This window comes from Electrona antarctica, assembly GCF_951216825.1.
Source record: "Electrona antarctica genome assembly, chromosome: 10".
Taxonomy (NCBI): domain Eukaryota; kingdom Metazoa; phylum Chordata; class Actinopteri; order Myctophiformes; family Myctophidae; genus Electrona; species Electrona antarctica.
In genome coordinates, this window is record NC_136791.1 from 54,371,370 (window position 1) to 54,393,779 (window position 22,410).

At 43.2% G+C, this 22,410-nt stretch overlaps 1 protein-coding gene across 2 annotated transcripts in view; it reads right to left on the reverse strand.

Moving 5' to 3' along the window:
• Positions 1-307: 307 nt before the first annotated feature.
• The window catches only part of LOC306931586 (deubiquitinase DESI2-like), a 32,225-nt gene continuing 10,122 nt past the window's right edge, over positions 308-22,410 (reverse strand). The window contains exons 2-6 of one of the 2 annotated variants that reach the window (XR_013791028.1): positions 16,955-17,027; positions 16,007-16,100; positions 14,164-14,305; positions 5,479-7,190; positions 308-5,407 (exon numbers count right to left, since the gene is read on the reverse strand). Coding sequence is in view for 1 of the 2 variants with exons in the window: in XM_079513019.1 (XP_079369145.1) it covers positions 6,867-7,190; positions 14,164-14,305; positions 16,007-16,100; positions 16,955-17,027 (633 nt within the window). In the remaining variant the exon portion in view is untranslated. Of the gene's footprint in view, positions 7,191-14,163; positions 14,306-16,006; positions 16,101-16,954; positions 17,028-22,410 lie in introns of both variants that reach the window. The other variant, XM_079513019.1, reaches the window with a different exon arrangement.

Consider the following 22,410-nt stretch of genomic DNA (forward strand, 5'->3'; position numbering starts at 1 on the left):
TTATTCATGAGTCAAGGACCCAGGGCGGTCCTGGAAGCATTGCCTTGTTGTAAGAAGAGAGTAGCAGAGGGGCCAGAGCCCACTGTGGACACGGTGTCTGAGATTGTTGAGACAAGGCTCTAAAATCACCTGTAAAAAAATGGTAATCCAACTGTTAGACCCCCAACACTGGTGGTGTAATTATGTAAGCATAACGCTATAAATCATACATTTTCTTCTTCTTGTGCATATTCATTCTACCAGTTTCCTTTCCCGAGGTCCAAAAACACAGATAAATGAAACAATCATGACACAAACTAATGTTGTAAACCATATATTGTTCTTTAATGACAGGATACAAATCTTTTCAGCTCCACTGAAGGCTCTAACAAAAGGTGTAAAACATCTGAAGTCAGTTTTCCAAGGTTAAGAAGGGATGTAAGGCCAAGGTTTCCCAGTCTACTATCATAGCTTAGGATGTTCTTATTGTATGACTTGTGAGTCTTCTAGAGGTAAAACAAAGCAAAATCTGTGCAATATTTTTGTTTTAGCAAAAAAAGAAGCAATTACTTTGTATTATATATACAGTATATAACGATACTTATTATATACTGTACATCTTAAAAAGAAACAATTATATTAAATCAACTGTTTGGGATGTACAGTAAAGACTCTCCTTTAGTTGAGAACAACCAGAAGCAATGAGAACTCTAGTAAACCTGGCCCTCCTCCCTCATGTCTGTCTGTGTTTGGTGACAGACAAAACGGCAGAAGAAAACAGTGCAGAGCTCAGTGAGCTGGGCGGGTACAGTAAAAATCATCAGGCACAGCCACCACATGGTGAGGGGTTGACATCAGCAGTAAGAGTATGTACTGTGTGTGTGTGTGTGTGTGTGTGTGCATGTGTGTGTGTGTGTGTGTGTATACTGTATGTGTACTGTACATGTGTGGTAGAGGAAATCCACCAGTCACTCACTATTTTCACAGACAGCTGGATTTGTTTTGGAACAGAAAATAAATATCCAATAAATATCCAGTTTTTCAGTATCTGGAAGATGGCTCATGGTCATTTCAGATTTCACACCTTGTGGGTGTACAGCAAAAAAAAATAAGACACTGCGAAGTGTTCAAAGTTTTACTTTAAGTCAGTGTAAAACCTACAGAATTTTGCAGTGGGTAATTCTGACATTTGTCCTAAATGGCGGCAGTTAGTTGAGGCGTTTCTCAGTCCCGTTCCCCACCTGGACCTTCCCTACCACAACAGGGGATTCAAACTGGCGGCATTCTAGGCACAAGCGTGATATCAGAACCTCAAGGCTACCACTGTATAACCAAGATAACTGCATTGCAAATATCCATAAGTAATAAGTAAGCTTGATGGAAGAATGGGATTTCTTAAGAGTACATGTATGTTACTGTGTGTGTGTGTGTGTGTGTGTGTGTGTTGTAGGGAGAGGGTTTGGACCAGATGGCAGCTTATTGGTTGTCATAAAATACGAGCCTATGCGCACACGCGCATGCAAACATACAGAAATCTCAAACAAAGAGAAACATGCTCTCATATAAACATACATACACGGTCAAGTTGTAAACAAAAGCTCTTTTTTTTCTTTATCAAAGACAGGATTACAAAAATGCACTGCCAATGTGCATTCTGGGGGAAAAGCGCTATTGAGTGACTAGTACTACTGCATTAGGAAAGAAAGCAACAAAGAAAAAAAGAAAAAGGAGTGTGTGTGGAAAAGACAATAAAAGATATTCATATAACAACGCATTTTGGAGTCCTGAGTTTATGAGATCTATACAAAACAAAACAGAAACCAGAGTCCAGATCAACAGACAAGGGATAAAAAAAAGACACCATTTGAACACTTTGTTTTGTCGAGTAAAAAAAATGAACAAAAAAAGAAATGTATAACCATAGCCAGAAAAAAGATCTTAAAAATAACTTAAAAGGGTGTGTACCGTTTTCACACACACACACACACACACACACACACACACACACACACACACACTTTTGAGGTTGGGACAGCACACGTTCTTTTTTACAAATTACTTTCAGGAGTTTTGTTCCATATAGGACCGTACTTTCCTCCAGTTGTAGTAACTTTTGAAAATGTAAAGCTCAGATCCGGGATTTATTGTAGTTCATTTATATTTTATCCTTCTTTAAGGTGGCGTATGATAATAGTTAATAATAACTTGCCATGGTCGGAGACACTATGCTCTGCTACTGCGAAATGTTGCACCTCTCGCTGCAGTTGATGCCATTTACGCTGATGGACAGGTGGAAGCCAACTACAGATGAGTAACATCATTCTGATGAGAAAAGGGCACACCGCATTATGCGTATCACCACCAGTGAGTAGGTCACCGGTGCGGTGACCTACTCAGGGCTGTGGAAGAATGTGACACTGGTAGTGATGACATGTGGCATTGCATCCAAACAAAACCTGTATGTTGATGGACGCATTCACTTAAAGGGGAATATCACTCATTTTCAACATTTTGCTATGTCATTAATATACCTTAGAGCTGTTAATAAAAAATAACTAATTATGAAAAAAATCTTTTTCAGACCTCTATTTCCACACAACAGCTCGAAGGTATATTAATGACATAGTAAAATGTTGAAAATGAGTGGAATGCCCCTTTAAGAGTAAACATTATGTGGGTAAAATGACGCCATGATTACATTGAATAGAATCTGTACTAGACAAGGTGTATGTATTGATAATGTGGTTTGATGCCTACGATGGCTGCTTAGTTTGGTGTGTTGCAGTGGCAGAATGAATGTAACCGTTTGTCAGCACTGGATGTCAGAAATAATGTTATTGCATGTAGCAATGTTATATAATGTTCTTGTTCACAGCATGAGCAACTACCAGGAGGTACACTGTCTGGTGCAGTAACGTCAAAGTGCGTCTTCTCTCCCTCCAAGGCCCCTTTTCCACCGAGGTTGAACTGGTTCGGTTCTCCCCCCCCCCCCCCGCCTAATATTGAGCCAGTTCAGTGTTTCCACTGACAATGAATTGCTTCAGAACCCTAACAGTTGGTTCGGAACCGGAACCAACAAATGGCCGGCAGTTCCGTGAAAGCACCAAGGTTCCAAAAATCTAGAACCAATTCAATAGTACCCAGTTCTAGAACCAAAGTTCTTTTGGTGGAAAAGGGGGGGGCCCAGTGTCCGGTGTGTGCGCATGACGCATTACGCTAGGATGCATTGTCACAAAATATCCTAATTATTAGCAGCATTTACAATATGATTTTATTTTAGGCATTTCCAAATGTTTTTCAAACTCAGTTTGGGCTGTGCTAAGAGTTTCCTTAATTTCAGACTAGTCATTTTAGTCGTGCATACAGTATCGTAGGTGTACTGCGTGTGTCATAGGTGCCCAGACGATCTCCGACTGTCTTTTTATGTCTGTGGTGCACGCGGTCTGTGTTTGTCTCTCCATCTCTCTGATGAATTGTAAAACAGTGTTATCGGATTACGCACACTCCCTGGGACAGACCACTTGTGCCTGATTGGCTAGTTCCACTCCATAGCCTGGAGGGACGGTGGGTGACAGATTATGAATTCACACATACACAAAAAAAGAAAAGTAAAAAGAAACACTTAGACGTTAGACAGATTGGAAAAAATATTCAGGGATTGAATTTCTTGGCCTACTGCCATATGTACAAAATAAATTATGCTTATCGGTGCAGTAGTTCGCAAAATTAGCTTAATACTTAAAACATACCTCCACCCCTGCCATTCTAGTCAGGTGGAGATACCGGTAATCATTTCTTGCTGCTCAAGGAGAGACAACAAGCAGAAATACCAGATTGTAGCTTTAATCCTCTATATTTAAACAAAATACAATTTGGTAACATATGTTTTCTTTTTTAATGGATATTTAACACTGGATAAAAATGCTATGCATCATTAATGGCATACGCTTTGCTCCATAGTAAGTAACAGAAATGTGCTGTCCCAACACAACATTGATGTTTTGCAGGCTGGACTATGATGGAGCTGGTAGGAGGCTCTAGGGGGCACTTTCGCTGTTTTAAGGTGAATGTGATTCTTTGTGTTTAGAATGCACATTATCTTGCCGTTCCCTTTCATTTGTCTGAAGGCATCCAAGTATAGTACTGTATGTGATTGTGCATGCATGTTCTTCACATTGCCATTGCTTTAATGTGTATGCAGGTTTGTCGCCCTCCTGTTTGGACCTGTGTGTGTGTGTGTGTGTGTGTGTGTGTGTGTGTACGTGTGTGTGTGTGTGTGTGTACGTGCGTAGAAGCATGTGAAACCTGTAAGATAGCTATTGGCTCCACATGACAGACATAACATGTTCACTTCACCAATCTTGTGTAGTATAACATAATGTAGCATGTGAAACATTTTTCTTAAGTGTTCTGTCTCTCTTAGAAGAGTGATCAGTGAAAACGTCTGAGAAAATGACCAGGGTGACATGACATCAGTCGAGTTCTTGACTTGCTAGCCCAAAAGGTACACAATAATTTTCACATGCTGTTATATTCCACATGGTGAATGTAGAGATTCTATCTGCCCCATTCTGGGCCTCTAGAGTGAGCGATTCATCCCTGCCAATTATGTCAATTTGGGTACATTTCCGAGCTATTCACAGCCTGCCTCAGTGAGACAGAGCACGTAATGGTTCCATGCTATGACGGGCAATGGCATTAATGAAGATTGGTTTATGGCGATGATGAAAAACTGTGAAAATAGGAAGGTACTATGGGAGAGCAAGTACAAACAGGAACTGAACACACCTCAGAAAATGATCTCTGATATTTCTTCCTTGTTTTGGGTAGGATCGTAGGAAAGAGACTGATTCTAGTACAGAGGCTGAAGGGGGAAAAATGACCTCGACCCCAAGAATGCAGCAATAGGAAGCTTATAAGTCCTGATATTCACATTACAGTATGAGCCAATGTAAATGGGAAATCTTGTTACAATTGTTCGGATTGATAATAAGCTGCGACACTAGCATCCATACACTTTAGTCCCAGTATGTGCGTATATACTGTATATCCAGGGTGTCTACAACAACAAAGCCTTACAGCTCCGAGTCTGAACAAGGATGCTCGTTCACAACCATTTGCTTAAAGCCATGATCTCATAGGTCACTTTTCATTGATAATTGATATCAATCAATGCCAGGTGTGTCTCAAGCAAGTTGATTGGCTGTTTGATCAGAGGGCAATGTTGAGGTGCCCGTCTCCCCTCCTCTTTAGCCATGCCAATGCAAAAGCTGTGACAAACTTACAGCAGGGGTTCTCAACCCGTGGGTTGCGACCCCTCGGGGGGTCGCCAAATTATTTTAGGGGGTCCCCAAATTATTTTTTTTTAAAAAAAGATTTTTTTTAACATTTCATTTTCACGATTTTTCAAAAATAGCAGACCTACAAGCTCGTAGCGCGCCACTCGGTGGCGCGCTATGAGCTTGTAGATCTGCTATTTTTCAATAGCTAAATTATAACAATGCTTAAAACACCAAAAGGGGTTCCCGGCCAAAAACGTTGAGAACCCCTGCCTTACAGGACACTCGAAATGCACCGCAGCGCGTTGGAGACACACACCTGCTGCAATCAAACCACTGAAAACAACTGAAGAAATACCCAGCTGTGTTCAAGTGAACAACCTATGTGAACACGGCCCAACTTTTCTTCATAGCATTAACAGCCCATAGTGTTGTATAAATGGTAAATAAATAAAACAGCCTTTACACGGCAATCAGGCAGACTTCTTGGGTCAGATGGGAACAAAATAATGGACACAAAGTTTGGACAATCATGCTTGTGGCAAAAGGGGCAGTACCGGACGCTGTTGCGTATTTAGCAGTTGGCAAATAAGGGGCACTATACTGGACGTGGTTCGCTATACTGGACGAGCCTTCTGCTCTTATCAGAGTGGTGTTTCCCATTCACATTGCCTTAATGTTCTGTGAATCTTGTTCTTTGGGGCTGGGGTGTCAGGTAAGCGGTTGTTTCAGTTTAGCACCAAGCTGTTCCACTAAGGAATCCCCACTGAGTTGTCATGGCAACAGTTGGGAGCATCCCCTGGGTCTTAAGCCTAATCTATGGTCCGTCACACGACGGTGTCGCGCATGAAAGATAGCAGACCTACAAGCTCACAACGTGTTGTGAGCCTTGTAGGCCGTCTATTTTCAACACATGCGACAAAATATGAATCAGGCTCTGTGAGTTGGGAGGCTTTCCAATATTCCCTCCACGTATAAAGAGCCAGAAATATCCATGCTCACCGCAAGCATCTCAAGAAATAAATAGGCTGAAAATATGGTTGTTTACTATGACCACAGAATTGTTGGTCCATGTTGATCACGCCCTCCTCGTCCCCTCATTTGTCAGCTTCAGGTGTGAAAGGTAAGCTTCTTGTCCCGTTTAGGATTGCACACCCGTGCTACGGACCAACACAACCATGTTCAGTCTTATTAAATATGAAGTAAAGATTGTATGCATTAATCGGCCCCTGCTATCCAGAGAGATGCACAATGAATGAACCAGTGAAGGAGAGTTAAGACACTTTGACAGAATCTGCATCCCAAGGTCCAAAACTGTGGCTTTCTGTTGACAGGACCTACCAACTAAAAAGCCAACATGCCACCTTTCCAAGGGATATATATTATATATGAAAAGAAACACTGTTTAAATCCACAAAGTCACTCTCCAGTGACCCAAATCCCACCCCAATTCAGCCTGCATCTCATCCAAAGAAGCTTCCCCGCCAGGCGCCAGGTAAGGTAAGTAGGCTCAATGTCTCCTCAAAGACACATGGCTGCTGTTGGGATATGTCGATTGTCCTGTCCCTAAACCCACCCCCCAGCCCCACGCTCCCACGCAGGCGCCCCCTACCGTCTGGGCTGGTAACGATGAGGCTGGTGAGGCTGGTGGCGGGGCAGGAGCGACGAGGAGGAAGGGTTGGGGGAAGAGGAGGAGGTTGGAAAAGGAGGTGGAGAGGAACAGGGCGACATGGCGGCCGCTGGGTCCTCCCCTTCCTCCAGCTCTCCTCCTCCTATGGCGCCGCCACTGGCCACCACCGCCTGGCTGACACTGGTCTGTAGCGCGGCCGGTGTGAGCCACTCCTTGGGCAAGCAGCTTTGCAGGAAGGGCACACAGGAGCTGAAGTAGGCCAGCCGGTTCACCCAGCGAGGGACCTCCCTGCCGCACAGGATCTGGTGAGAGAGGAAGAGAGAAATGATTTATGATCTGCCTTAATGGGCGGCTGTGGCTCAGGAGGTAGAGCAGGTCGTCCAATGATCCATGGGTCAGCGGTTCGAATCCCGGCTCCTCCTGTCTACATGTCGAAGTGTCCTTGGGCAAGACACTGAACCCCAAATTGCTCCCGATGTGCTGGTTGGTACCTTGCATGGCTTCCGCTGCAATCGGTGTATGAATGGGTGAATGTAATGCACAATCTATGTAAAGCGCCTTGGATAAAGGCGCTATATAAATGCACCATTTACCATTTACCATTTTAAAAGTCCCCGATGGGTGGAGTTACCCGGGTCGAGGGCGAGTCATCAATCAAGAGGGGAAAAGGGGATGCTATAAATATCAAGTTTAAAGATTTTCACTTGATTATTTCAGTTTGATGGTGAACTATTAATGATATTTATATTATGTTAGTGTATTTTTCCTCAGGCTCAGGGTTTTGGCGCCCCCTCCTGACCCAAACCTTATTTGGCTGAAGTCTAGCAGTTAACACAAACAACCGCATTCTGAAAAGAATGCATTTAAAATAAAATAAAAACTTAAAATAAAACGTTGTGCCAATTTTTCATGCCCAGATTCGGGAAGTTGTTAAAAAGAAACTACACAGAGGGGCATTTTCACTGACAGTACAGTATGTCATTGATCGCTTCTTCAGTTCGAGGAAGTAACTTTATCTTTGGGCAACAAATATCCATTAGAGTAAATGAATACTGAAGGCATCTTTCTGAGTTTCTACAATGACCTCACTGACTGACCACTGACATGATGCTAATTAATTGATATGCAAATCAAATAACTAGGTATTCAATTGGAGGATATTTTCTCACAATATTATAAAATATGATATTCATTGAAATGGATCTTTAAGATGAGAAGAGAAGAGAAGAATGCCATTGACCATTTGCTATTGACATTTGCTTATGTCAGTAAATGTCACACCCATGATTTTTTTTTATTCATGAACTCTGTTTGCAGACCTATGCAATACTCAAGGCCTTGCCCTAGAACAGTGGTTCCCAAACTGTGGTGCTTGCACCCCTTGTGGTGCGCGGGCGCCTTCTAGGGGGTGCACGACATGAAAAGGCATTTAATGGTGGTGCTATGGTTTTATTTAAAATATATTAACATATTATGCCAATATATGGCAATTATATGCATAATATAGCCTATATATGGCATCTATATGCCATATTCAGGTTCATATATGTGCTTATATGTGGATAAATAGGAAATTATGTCTCTATATAGCTTGTGCAAGTTACATTTCCATGTGGGGGGGTGTGTCAGCTAGGGCAGGAGGTAACAGGGCCAAAAAGGTTTGGGAACCGCTGCCTTAGAATGGTGCAGCGCAAGTGAAATGTTTGTGGCTGCAATACCTTTTCAGGCTGTTCTTTGGAATCGAATGCATATAGATTCATGTGTCACTTGGATGAGTCTGTGAACAGCATCCTTGTCAGTATAAGTAACCCAGTGAAGTACTAGATACTCCCTCTAGCCATAGGAGACATTGGCTTAAAAGCCTGTACTTATCTGTCACAAATGCATGTCTAACATGTACATTTGGACTGTTTTTGTATGTATATGTAAATGTGTTTTTCTATGGACCTTGAGCCTGCAATAAAGACATTCATTCATAAATCTATCCATCTCTCCATCTATGCTTCCTAATAACTTTTCAATCACCCACCCGTCCATCCATTCATTCAACCCACCCACTCTCCTTTCATCCATTCAGCAACTCCTTCCATCAGAAAGTGAGTCCTTTCAAGACCCTTCACTCTAATCTCACTGGTGTCAGATATCTGACAGCTTATTATGCATCTCCCATCGTTCAGCCTTTCTCTATGTTGTTCTCATTTGTGTCTTACAGCAATACTGACACTGTAGTCATTTTCTCAATCTTTCTGTACCTGTCTAGATACTTCCTTAATGTTAACGAAGTCAAGGGACTAAATTATTTTCGCTCCTATGCCACCAAAATGTGGAACGCCCTACCAACAGTCATTAAGACATGCGAATCCCTTGACTCCTTCAAAACCGCTCTCAAAGGGCACCTACAGATGGCTGCAATTCGAAACTGGCCCCCGTAACATCTGAATCTCCCCCCCCACCGCCCCCCTTTTTCCCTCACTGTATATGTTTCTTTTCCATTTTTACCTCCATTATGATGAATTCCTGTTCTGTTCTTTGTCTATATAGAAGTGTCTATTTGTACGTCTCTAAATGTTTTGATGAATTGAACATGGTGGACCCTCTTGTAAACAAGTGTAATGCTTAATTGGGTCGTCCACTCACAGTTAACAGTCTTTGTATTGAGTTTGTGCTTGAAATGTACTGTAATTCTGCAAACTGTTAATAAATATTTCAATCAATCAATCAATCAATCAATCAATCAATCAAACCTCTCCATGCATGCTTGCAGCAGATGCCTTCTTCTGTGGAAGGCTAGTGGTCCAGTAGTGGAACCAATCATCAGTGGTGTTTACCTCCAGACAACCAGACAATGCTATTAAGTCATTACGGTACAAGGGACTTCCAAGAACCCCCGGTCTTTGATCCCGCAACCGGTTAAACTGAATCATCTTACTGGCAGACTGCCTCTTTCAGATATTGGAGCACAGACTGAAGATACGCGGGCGCCAGTATGTTCACTTAAAACCACAAAGACTTTTTAATCACGTATTACATAACCGCTTACTTAAATGAAAAGGAGGGAGAGGGTATAAGCAAATTATTCGCATTCCATGCACTCAAAGTCAGACTAACAGGGACGTGCACACACACAGACATCAGAGGGGGCTTCAGCCCCTGCCCTTTTACCCATAAAACAATTGCCCTCTCAAGACAACAAACGCCGCATTTACTATAGTGGAAGAAATGCAAATGCTACTCCTTCCCATGCCATACCGGAAGGCAGCATTCAGGAGAATATTATTTTCCCGAAGTCTCCTGAACTTGGAACGCACCATTTTGCGTTGGAACACATTTGTTTCGAAATCCATGTCGTACACACCACATCTCCAGTAGATAAAGAGTGCTGGGTTGCGCCCCGAAAATAGCCGATCTACAAGCTCTCAACGCGTTGCAGCGCGACGCGTTGTGAGCTTGTAGGTCTGCTATTCTTGTTCAAAAGTGCCCTCTTACAAGATTTCAGCCCCTGCCTCTCGAACACTCTCTGCACGTCCCTGCAGACTAATCTCTTAGGGAATCTTTTCACCCCATATCTGAAGTCTGCTACGTTTACATTACATACAGAGGCATGGAAAGGGATGGAAAGAAATGGAAAGTGAAGAGGGTGATGTATTCTAATAAAGGAAAGTGGAATAAAGTAGAGGAGAGAAGAACAGAGGAATGAACCTCAAGTAACATTTGAGCAAAGTCACACAATGTCAATTCCGACAAAACGTAGATCAATAATATATGTACAGTAGTGTGCATGTCTAGCACACTATGCTGATTTCAGACCATAAAGAGCATCATCAGAGCACGCACCAAATACGTCACACACACATCAAAAGCCCTCTCTCTGGGGAATTAACCGCCATGCTTGATCTATCAGAGCTAAATAAACATGAGACCCCCTCCCATCACACACACACACACACACACACACACACACACACACACACACACACACACACACACACACACACACACACACACACACACACACACACACACACACACACACACACACACACACACACACACACACACACACACACACACACACACACACACACACACACACACACACACACACGCACACACGCACACGCTTTCTTCCTATTCATTCTCCATCCTTCTTTCCCTCTATCTCGCTCTGCATCCCACTCACTATCATGTCCTCCAGCTACCCCTCTCTCATGCTCAAACGCTTGCATGTCTGAGAGGTTACATGAGTAAACATGATGTTCCAGCCCTGAGGGCAAAACCACCTACGGGTTTCCTGTCTGCTTGTGCATGCGTGTGCTGTGTGTGAGTGTGTGTGCGTCCGTGCGTGCGTACGTGGGTGCGTGCGTGAGAGAGAAAGAGAACAAATGAGACCGTTTAATTCTGAATGTGTTTATGTAGGCCTATTTTAGTGTGTACGTTTATGTAGGCTTGCTTTTTCCCCCTGACTTTGTGTCTATACAGTATGTGTTGTGTATGTATTAGCCGTGCAAGTAGGAGTGGGTGATGTGATGTGACACGATCTTAGATTGTGGGTGATAAAACATTTCCCCTTCCAGAGAGATCAGAGAATAGTGCCTAGTCCCTAGTGCAACATTCTATCAGCACTGACTGGGCTCACACACAACACAGCTTCCAAACTTGCTTTTTGTGCCATAACTGTCCGGTGTTGCCCAGGCAACTGCAGCAAATCACACTAAGTTGGACGTGCCCGTTCCGTTCCATGTCGTCGCTATTTCGACGAAGATGCCAGTGGTGATGGAATCGGCATACATGTCAATCTGAATCAACACAACCGGGTATGGAATAGACAGACAAGTGTATAACTATAATAATGACATGCCCAAAATAGTGACGCCAGGTTAAAAATGGCTAAAGGTGGTGCTTTATATGATCCTATGTTAAAATCGGCTAATGGGAGGGTGGATGTGTAACGTGTACACACACACACCTGCATATGATGTTAATGGAATGATCTCCCCATTGCAATTAGAACTGCAAACTCACTCTTCTGCCGTAGTCTGAAAACTCATCTCTTCAGACTCCACCTTAGCCCGTAGCACCGTAGAACACAATCCCCATAATATCGTCACAATATCGATAGAGCCATTTGGTCAAAAAACGTAATCTTAATCGTGGTGTCTGTGCCAGAAGCTAAGACTCCAAGCTCATTACTCAAAGCCCTAAAGTCCCCTTCTCATTGTAGCAGCAAAAATTTTGACTTTTCTCCAGATTGAGCTCAAGGAAAAAAATGCCGCTGGAGTTGTATGTGATGACAGACAATCTCATGCATTGAAATAGTGTCATCTCAAGCACCATGCCATTAAGTTACAAATATTTTCGACAGTCATTCCAACAAAATGTTCCTCTGCATGCTGCAGTTTTGGACAGCTGTTTTTACTGCTTTAACGTGGTCATGTCAATTAAAACAACTAGAATTCGACCGGACAAAGGCCGGTCTCACTCTAGCGCCGAGCCATCCAGGTGGCCAGTGTTCTGTACCATACTGTACTGTACCGTACTGTATTGTTCCATACTGTACTGTACTGCATTGTTCCGTACTGTACTGTATTGTTCCATACTGTACTGTACCATAATGTACTGTAGCAGACTGTACTGTACCGTAATGTACTGTAGCAGACTGTACTGTACTGTACTGTATCATACCGTACTGTACCGTAATGTCCTGTCGCAGACTGTACTGTACTGTACTGCAACATACTGTATTGTACCATACGGTACTGTACAATACTGTACCATACTTTTCCGTACTGTACCATACTTTTCTGTACTGTACCATACTGTGCTGTACTGTACTGTAGCAGACTGTACTGTACCATACTGTACTGTGCTGTACAATACTATACCATTCTGTGCTGTACCATACTGTGCAATACTATACTGCTGTGCCCTGTGTGTGTGTGTGTGTGTGTGTGTGTGTGTGTGTGTGTGTGTGTGTGTGTGTGTGTGTGTGTGTGTGTGTGTGTACACAGTGGAATGTGGTGTGGCCTAAAATGTGATTTTGCATCATTGTGAAATGTTGCGCAATAACATGGTTTTTCATGCATGCACAGTTGCATGGATGCAAAGTAGTGCGTTATGTCTGGACAGGCATGCCGGTGGTGTTATGCATGGTGAGATGTGGACAGGCATGCCGGTGGTGTTGTGCCTGGTGAGATGTGGACAGGCATGCCGGTGGTGTTGTGCATGGTGAGATGTGGACAGGCATGCCGGTGGTGTTGTGCATGGTGAGATGTGGACAGGCATGCCGGTGGTGTTGTGCCTGGTGAGATGTGGACAGGCATGCCGGTGGTGTTGTGCATGGTGAGATGTGGACAGGCATGCCGGTGGTGTTGTGCATGGTGAGATGTGGACAGGCATGCCGGTGGTGTTGTGCATGGTGAGATGTGGACAGGCATGCCGGTGGTGTTGTGCCTGGTGAGATGTGGACAGGCATGCCGGTGGTGTTGTGCCTGGTGAGATGTGGACAGGCATGCCGGTGGTGTTGTGCCTGGTGAGATGTGGACAGGCATGCCGGTGGTGTTGTGCATGGTGAGATGTGGACAGGCATGCCGGTGGTGTTGTGCCTGGTGAGATGTGGACAGGCATGCCGGTGGTGTTGTGCATGGTGAGATGTGGACAGGCATGCCGGTGGTGTTGTGCATGGTGAGATGTGGGCAAACGGTGTGGTTTGCTATAGGAGAAGGCGGACAAAGGCAGCCGGTTAAACAGGGTGTGTGGGTGTTAATTAGGGTGGCAGGATGGGACCTTCCAGAGTGGTCGGGTTTTTACCACGATAATGTTAAAGGTGCATGCGCACACACGCACACGCACACACACACACACACACACACACACACACACACACACACACACACACACACAAGCAAATAAAAACAAAAGAAGAGCTACTGACATCATATTATAATTCACAGAATTCTAATAGTGAGTGTGTAGCTGTCTGACCAATCTACTTCAAACTTGCCGTGTGCATCAACTAAGAGCGGAGGGAGTGGGGTGTGTATGAAGTCGTTTGGATCGGCTTATTGTCCAGAACAGACCATCCAACCGAGATACCCATATATGGGCATAAATGGAGATCCCGTTATCCAGACTACGGAAACGTTGATCTGACCGGTATGGCCATATATGGGCATATGGAGTTAAGTACTCTAACAACGGGTACAACATGCGTTTATCAACCCCCAAACAGCCTGTTGCATTAAGCAAGGCAACACAAGTGTGTATGCACATCCCCACCTCTGACAGGGCTGAGGAGAAGTGGTTGCAGTTTTTGTGCATGAGGTGGTAGGCATTGCCTTTGTATTCCTTCCCCATCTCCTCTACGATCCTCTCTATGTCCTCCTCCGTGAAATCTGTGCTGCCCAGCACTATGGCTTCCCTGTGGAGAGAGGGAGAGAGGTAGAAAAGCAGGTACATGGTTAGAGGGATAAGAGATGAATGGAGATTCATCATATTAACCATATTCCTACGGTTGCAATTTTGATCTCATGTGAGATATGGGATGTTTCAAGTTAAATTGATTTACTGCAGTGTCAAACACATTACGATCACAAGATTCCTAATGTTGCAATGCATTTAGTTGTTTACACGTCCACGTGAGCGGTCCTGGATTCACGTGGGCACTCCATTTCATGGTCATAATATCTCGCTTGCTGTGCACTGATATGTTTGTTGATACGTTCATACCAATAAGCATGTCAGACTGCTGATCACAGGACTGCTGGAGCTGATCCATTTGACAGAGAGAGAGAGTGGACAAGACAGCTATTTGTCTTGGAGCATCTACATTCATGCTCCACTGACTTACTTGGAAAGAGCACGAGCACGATGTGTGTGCGTGTTTTCTGCTGAGCTATGGGGTGGATCAACTAGAGCAGAAATAATACACAGCAGCATATCACACACACACACACACACACACACACACACACACACACACACACACACACACACACACACACACACACACACACACACACACACACACACACACACACACACACACACACACACACACACACACACACACACACACACACACACACACACACAGCAACAGCAAATTGAAATAATGTCTTGATAATCTAGATCAGTTTTAACCCATTTTGAGCTTGTAGATCTGCTATTTTTGAAAAATCGTTAAAATGTGCCTCAAATATTTCAGAAAATTGTCATGATTTAGAAAACCTTTTTTTTTTTTTTCGACGTCAGGTCTAAACTTGGATGACCTGCTCTCCCCATATGCAACATTGCAACTGTGAGTGACGGGGATCAGATCTAAAGGGAAACATCACAGGGAATAATATGCCCCGTTGTTGTCGTTCCTCTTTTTTTGAGAAACCACTATATGCCGCAGCTCAGCGAATAACTCATGAAAATGTGTGCTTGTTTGGGAATGTGTTTTTGAAAATGTTTTGAAATATGAAAAATGAGAGAGAGTGCGGCGTCAACGTCATCATGCGTGCGCTATTTATAGTCGCGTATCAGGGCTCACGCGACTCATCCCTCGAAGTTAAGAAAACAGTGAGTGCTAATATGAATATCACCTTCCTCCTGAATACGGGCCTCACGCTGCAAATTCCACATACTCTTCTTCACATGACCGTCAGCGCTGTTGGATCGGTGATTTTTGTAATGAATCTATCAAATGAAACTCTCAGCAAGGAATTGATCTCTTCTTTTTTTCTTTACGACTCGACTTTGTGTCTTTCAAGTTTCCCACCACCACACTGCCCTACGCACTGCCCTACACCATCCACTTGACCACCACGTATTGCGCTTGATAGATGACTCAATACACCAGTGGCAATACGTCATCCAAAGCCTTTGGATGACGCCCGTTGGGGTGATCAACAGGAAGTTTTAAATTATGAAACACTTACATTAGACCTTTGTCAAGAAGGGATGTCTTCTGGCTCAGAAGACATCAAATGGAATGACTCACTGGCTTCACTGACTCACTGCCAGCTGTCCACATACGCACACATGCACTCAGCGTGTGATCGCTCCACATTCGCCCACATGCAGTAAGAAGGCACTAAACGTGTGTGATCTGCAGTAAAGCCACTTGAACACTCACTTAAATTTGAAGGTGTCCCCGAGTTCTGTGGCATCGCCTGGTGTGATCTCAAAGATCCCTGAGAATGGGTACGGGTGTCCTCCATAGGCAAACTCTGAACACATACAGCGTACACATGGACATAAGGAACAATTTGTATTTGTTGAACAATGTGTATATAACAATGTGTGTATTATATATATCTTTTTTTTTATATATTATCCTCTCCACACATTCCTGTTGCTGCTGTTGTACAACTCAGCTGCAAAGGGAGCCCCCATAGGATGTATGTAGCGCCTGCGTCCTACTCCTACTACTCCGTCCTACTCATGCCAGTAGAGGGATAGCAAGTATTTTGGGGGGAGAAATGTAATCAATTGTAAATGCATAAGCCATTGCCTGATGATAAACCAGTTTGTTCAGGATAGCTTATACATTATGTAGTATTTGTTGCTGTCCAGAAGAAACCACCTAAATCATTTTTTTTGTTTTAGTTTTTTCATAAATTAATGCTATTCACCCTTTACATTTGTGTGTGGGTTAAAAAAATTTATTGAACCAATGGTCACAGGGTGGTCTGGACTACAATGGAAACAAGCTTTGGCTTTTTTCTGTATAGTCCACGTTGGTGTTTTCTAAATTGATGACACTTTTGTAATTTTTTAAACTGCCAATATAAGTATTCTAATTCTATCTATCTATATATCTACGCCTGTGTGTTGGTTTAAAAACATTAACCAATGAAAAGTATTAAAAAGCGCCTCGACAAACCCTCCGTTTTTTAATTTCCTCAAAAATGAACATTTTGGAGTTAGGTGGTTTCTTCTAGACAGCAGCGATATACACTTTCAGCCAGCAGTCATATGTGTGTAAGTATAATCTATTATATTTTCATTTGGTTTGAGGTTTGCGAATTCAGCGAGCACCGCCTGGCTTCCTGAAGTCTACAGAGTAGAAACAGAACCTTACCTCTGCCATAGATCTCGATTCCTGAGTGAAAGACTCCGATGCCCATAGCGGCGGTAAACTCATTGACCCAATACTGTGAGGGGGAGAGAGTGAGATGGATGTGTAGAGAAAGAGGCAGAGAGAGAGAGGGAAGGGGGTAGATTTAGGGAAGAAACGACAGGGAAGGGATAGAGGGGACATTGAGAATTGATTAAGTATGGTGCAAAATAACTTCCATCTGTAGCCATGTTTTACACCGTTATATACCAATAGGACTTGTCTTACACACGCCTCAATAAAATAACACTGCAAAAAGAAAGAAAGAAGATGATGATGACAGATTGTGTCTGTGGTTGTAAATAACTCGATGGGTTTTAGATTTGTCACTCGTTTCCTTTTCTGGGTGCAAGCTCAAGACTGGAGGTTTTTATTATTACATCCATAACTTAAAAAAAAAAACATCGCATGGATGCACCTGGGACGTATCCTGAGGTCAACGGGGTTTCGGGTCTCTCAGCATCATACCCCTCACTCAGGCGACCCAGCCGGGAGTGATCAAGTCCCGACTTACGTCCCAGTAGCTACCCTCAATCAGTCCCACTAGGGAAAAACCAGGGCGCACACAATCCGTTGGAACTACTCCAGAACTACTCTGCCAGGGCTGGAAGGTACACTTCTGGCACGTGGAGGGACTAGGCTCTGTGGGTTGTAAAATCCCTGGGTTTTACAACATTGTATAGAGTAGCAATACAACAACAATATTAATAGTAATAATACAAATAGAACTAATATAGCCCAATTGTGCACTTTTGAGCCGTTGTTAGTCGTTACCCGATAACGTGACTATTGCAGACAAATTCTCCCTCGTGGTTTTAATAAGGTCTAATCTACCCAAATCTAATCTCATCTAAAACAAACGTGTACTCTGTAGATTTAACAGGAAAATTACCTCGTCACAACTCAGTGGATAACAAGCATGTTTTCTCGTCTCTGTCTCCCTGTGAGCCGAACTGCCTGTAACATGATATGTAACTATAAGCCTATACATGTTCACTGAATCCCCCCCCCCCCCCCCCCACACACACACACACACACACACACACACACCGACCGACGCAACACACACAATCAATAATTGATCAGAGCTGCACTGATCTCTGTCATTAGGTTCCATCTTCTCTGAAGCGCGTTTATCATCAGGCATGTCATGTCATGCAGGAGGCTGCAACGCTATTGGCCAGGTTGATGTTGGGTAGTTCATTCATTCATTGATGTGAAATAGATAGGGTGTGTAATGCTTGGCAATTATGGACAAAATACAATAAAACTATACAACATTTCTTTAAAAAACGTTTTAGAATACACAAGCCATGGTCTGTGTGTAACTAGAGTCTCAATACCGCACTACATAGTCAAATAGGGTTGTAGGTTTTAACACATGAAAATCACAACTAATGAAATTACATTCCAGGAATTACTGTTCAGCATTTGAAAAGCAGCACTCAGCTCAAACAGTGTTTTAACTGTAAGGATTCAGAGGCTGTTGTGGCCTCAACATGGCTGGTTTATTTCCCCTGGGCTATTCTAATCTGTTTGATTGATTGATTGATTACGTTTTACAGTTTGCATGGACGAGCACAGGGAAGTACAGTACACTACTGCTAAAAGGATGAATCCAAGAAAGCCTTTTGGCTTGTTTACATTGGGGACCCCATGTACTCAATTCATTGGAGAGAAATCACACCCGTGTGAATTGAGCGGCGCTGTGCGTGTGTGTGTGCTACAGTGGTGAGTGAGTGAGTGAGTGAGTGTGTGTGTGTGCGAGCGCGCGCACGCGTGCGTGCGAGCGCGCGCACGCGTGCATGCGTGTGTGTGTGTGTCCAATTAGATGACTGCTTAGTGTGAATGAACAGTGTGTGACCCGACGACCCCAATTATCTGCAGCGGGCAATAGGTCATACTCTAAACAGACAGACATAGAGACACACATAGCTATTTAAAGGAGCGGTGTGCACCGCTCAAAAACAGCAGGGAAGAGAATGTGTAGACTACTACTCAAACCCTAATGTAATGATTTACGGCAAAGCATTTTCAAAATAAAAACAAAACAAATGCTTGCAGCTCCAGTGGAGCTTCTCAGTGGTCAACAGTACCTGACAATGTATGTCTGTACTGTGTGTCTCCCAGGTGAGAATGAGTGTTGAATGTTTCAGAAAAACTGAAACTCCATGCTCAGCTATTCTTAGATCAGCAAACCATAGATAGATAAAGGCTATAAAAATTCCCAATTTCCTGGAAGCAGCCAAACGTATAACAGCCAAACGTATAAATCTACAGCTTTTTACAAGCTGAAATGCTTGTAAAAACATTTGCCACCAATCTGTTGTTATCTATAGACCAGGGTATAATCTGTAGAATGATGATGTAATGTGGTCTCTGGATCGGGTTCTGGTGAGGAGGCGGGCAGCACAGTTTTGCACATAATAAATGATAAAACTGTCAGAACAAGCTTCAGATTCTAAGATCAGACCACTCATGTTACAAGCAATTGGCATGTATGTTAAAAGTGACAGAGTTTAGGATCAATTTGGGGATGTATTATTATTGATTCATCACTAATGATATAAAGTATATAGTGTTTTTCATTAAAGGAGCATTCAGTGATTTGGGTGATTTGGAAAAGAATCCGGTCCGCCCCGGTAACAAGATGTGCACATGCACACAACCTACAGTGGGGGAAGTACAACAGACCAACAGCACATGCACCAAGGCCCGCCCCACTCGATCATGATTGGAGGAAGGCCCCTCTCATCCTGATTGGATGAAGGCTTTGCCACCCAAAGCCCAAACCGAAACTAGGGTTTTTTGACCCCAGGGGCTCACTGGGGACAGGGAGGAACTCCTTATATGGTCAGCACACTTTATAGTAGGGAGAATTATCCAAAAAATAAGAAAAAATAAGTGATATTTGAATTAAGTGAAATCACTGAATATACCTTTAATACACTTTGGCATTTTGATCAGGCAGCTCTGGGTAAGAAAAATGTACAGCGATATGTGTCCGACATAAGTGTTCTGCGGGAGGTAAGGTCAGCTAAGTACACCAGTCACCTCTCATCCTCTTTGCTAATCCTATCTGCTAGCGACTGCTCATGCCTGAAGGAGGACGTAATGAATCATAAAAGGGATTTCATAGGAAGCTGCTTTTCCTTTTGTGGCGTTTTAATATAGTAATAATAATGAATTGCATTTTATATCGCTTTTCCAAGTGCTCAAAGCGCTTTACAATGGTTCATTCATACATTGGGAGGTGAAGCGGCGAACAGTCGACGCCAGCGTCCTCACTTCCCACATTCACACACCAATGTAGGGTTTAGTGTCTTGCCCAAGGACACTTCGACATGTGGACAGGAGGAGCCGGGATTCGAACCGCCGACCCAGGGATCATTGGACGACCTGCTCTACCTTCTGAGCCATTGTTTGTATACTCTCTTCCTCTTGACAAGGAGGCACAAATAATATTGTTTGAAATTGTTCCACTTACTTACTACTTACTTACAAAATAATTGATAATTTAATAATAATAATAACTGGCATGTCATTATAGGTGTAAATATGGAATAGGTTTTTTTAATCAAAATGAGTGAAAATAGCCTATGATGTGAGTGTGTACAACTGTACATCATCTTCATTCATTATTCTTTACATGATATCATTGTGCAGTGAAGTATAAAATAAGTGCTTAGTGAACGAGTCGATTAATCGAAAATATAATCGATCATTTGAGGCACATAAAACATCATGGCTTTGTGTAAACAATCTTTCTCTAATTCTGCACACAAAACGAGACATTCATTCTTAGTGATTATAGAGTTTGAATATAATGAAAGACTTTCTACAAAAAGCAGTTTGGATTTGTAGACTTGAGAATCCACACCTTCTAGTTTGATGAAACGTGATTGAATTTGAAACGGCAATTTTGACTGCAACTGCAGTGTATGCAAATTCTAAACAAGGTAAAAACGAACTTAATTGTCAAATGGGGTCACAAACTGACTGAATGTGGCTTGTAAATGTGAATTGTGTAACAGGAAACAGATGTGTATGAGACCCTGGCAGACTGACTGAAGTGTTGCAAAAATAGGTTAGAGCCTAGATTAACTGAGTCAGGATGTCTCTTTTGATCATTACACTAGCTTCCTTCAACATACATCTGTGCATGCACGCACGCACGCACGCACAGCAATCTCCCAATTACCCTGTCAAACAGCAATAGAGGGTATGCGTGTGACATCATCATCATACCCGGAAGTTATGCGGGAACACCTTCTGAGTGGCAAAAAACGACTTTCTGGCCTTGACAACCCATACATCCAAACAAAAAATCACACCTGTGTGAACTGAGTGGTGCAACTCCCCTCTCCCCCTGCCTCTCTCTCTCTCTCTCTCTCTCTGTAATTAGCACTAGGCAGCAGTGCAACACTATCTCTCTCTCTCTCCGTTTCTGGCACAACAGCGCCACTTTTGCCCCTACTGGTACTCATAGTCACATAGCCACACACATAGCCACACAGTCACATAGGTTAACACACAGTCACATAGGTTAACACGGACATTGCTGTTCCTTGGAGTGGTTGCACCACTCAAAAAGTCCTATCTGATTGTATTAAACAACGTACTCACTTTGCCACTCACTTTATGCATGAGCATACCCTCTATTAAACCCTGATTTATTTGAGGTGGGTTACTCAGCAAGTGGATGCTGAGTGGATGGAGAGTGAACCTAATGCATGCGTGCACGGCACGCACAGCCCCACACACACACACACACAGTTAAGACAATGTTTTTCCAGACTGAATCCAAAATTATACTCTTACAGGGCTTTAGGTGGCAACATTGCCACGTAGATTTTTGAGTGGTGTAAACCACTCCTACAACTGGCTTTGTTTTGAGTGGTGTAAACCACTCCTACAACTGGCTTTGTTTTGAGTGGTGTAAACCACTCCTACAACTGGCTTTGTTTTGAGTGGTGTAAACCACTCCTACAACTGGCTTTGTTTTGAGTGGTGTAAACCACTCCTACAACTGGCTTTGTTGTGCAGAAAAAATGAGCATGGTTGCTATGCTCACCCTGTTGACCCGGGTGTGATTTCATTACGTCAGACATGATTTCATTACGTCAGACAGGCTATATTACACCACTCAGTTCACACGGGTGTGATTTTTCTTTACACAAAATGTGGATTAAAGACCGTTTATCAATTTCTAGTCATTCTAACGCGTTACCCACCGCACATTCTGCACTCACAGTGGTGCTGCTCTAGCGTATCAGTTAACACAGTAGAAATACATGTGAAAACGTCACGGCGCTGTGCACACTAGGTGTCCGTGGCTCCATGTCAGAGGAAATGTCAGGTCTGTTCCGTCTAAGGAAAAAAAAGGGTAATCCTGTCATTAGCGTATTGATTGGAACAGG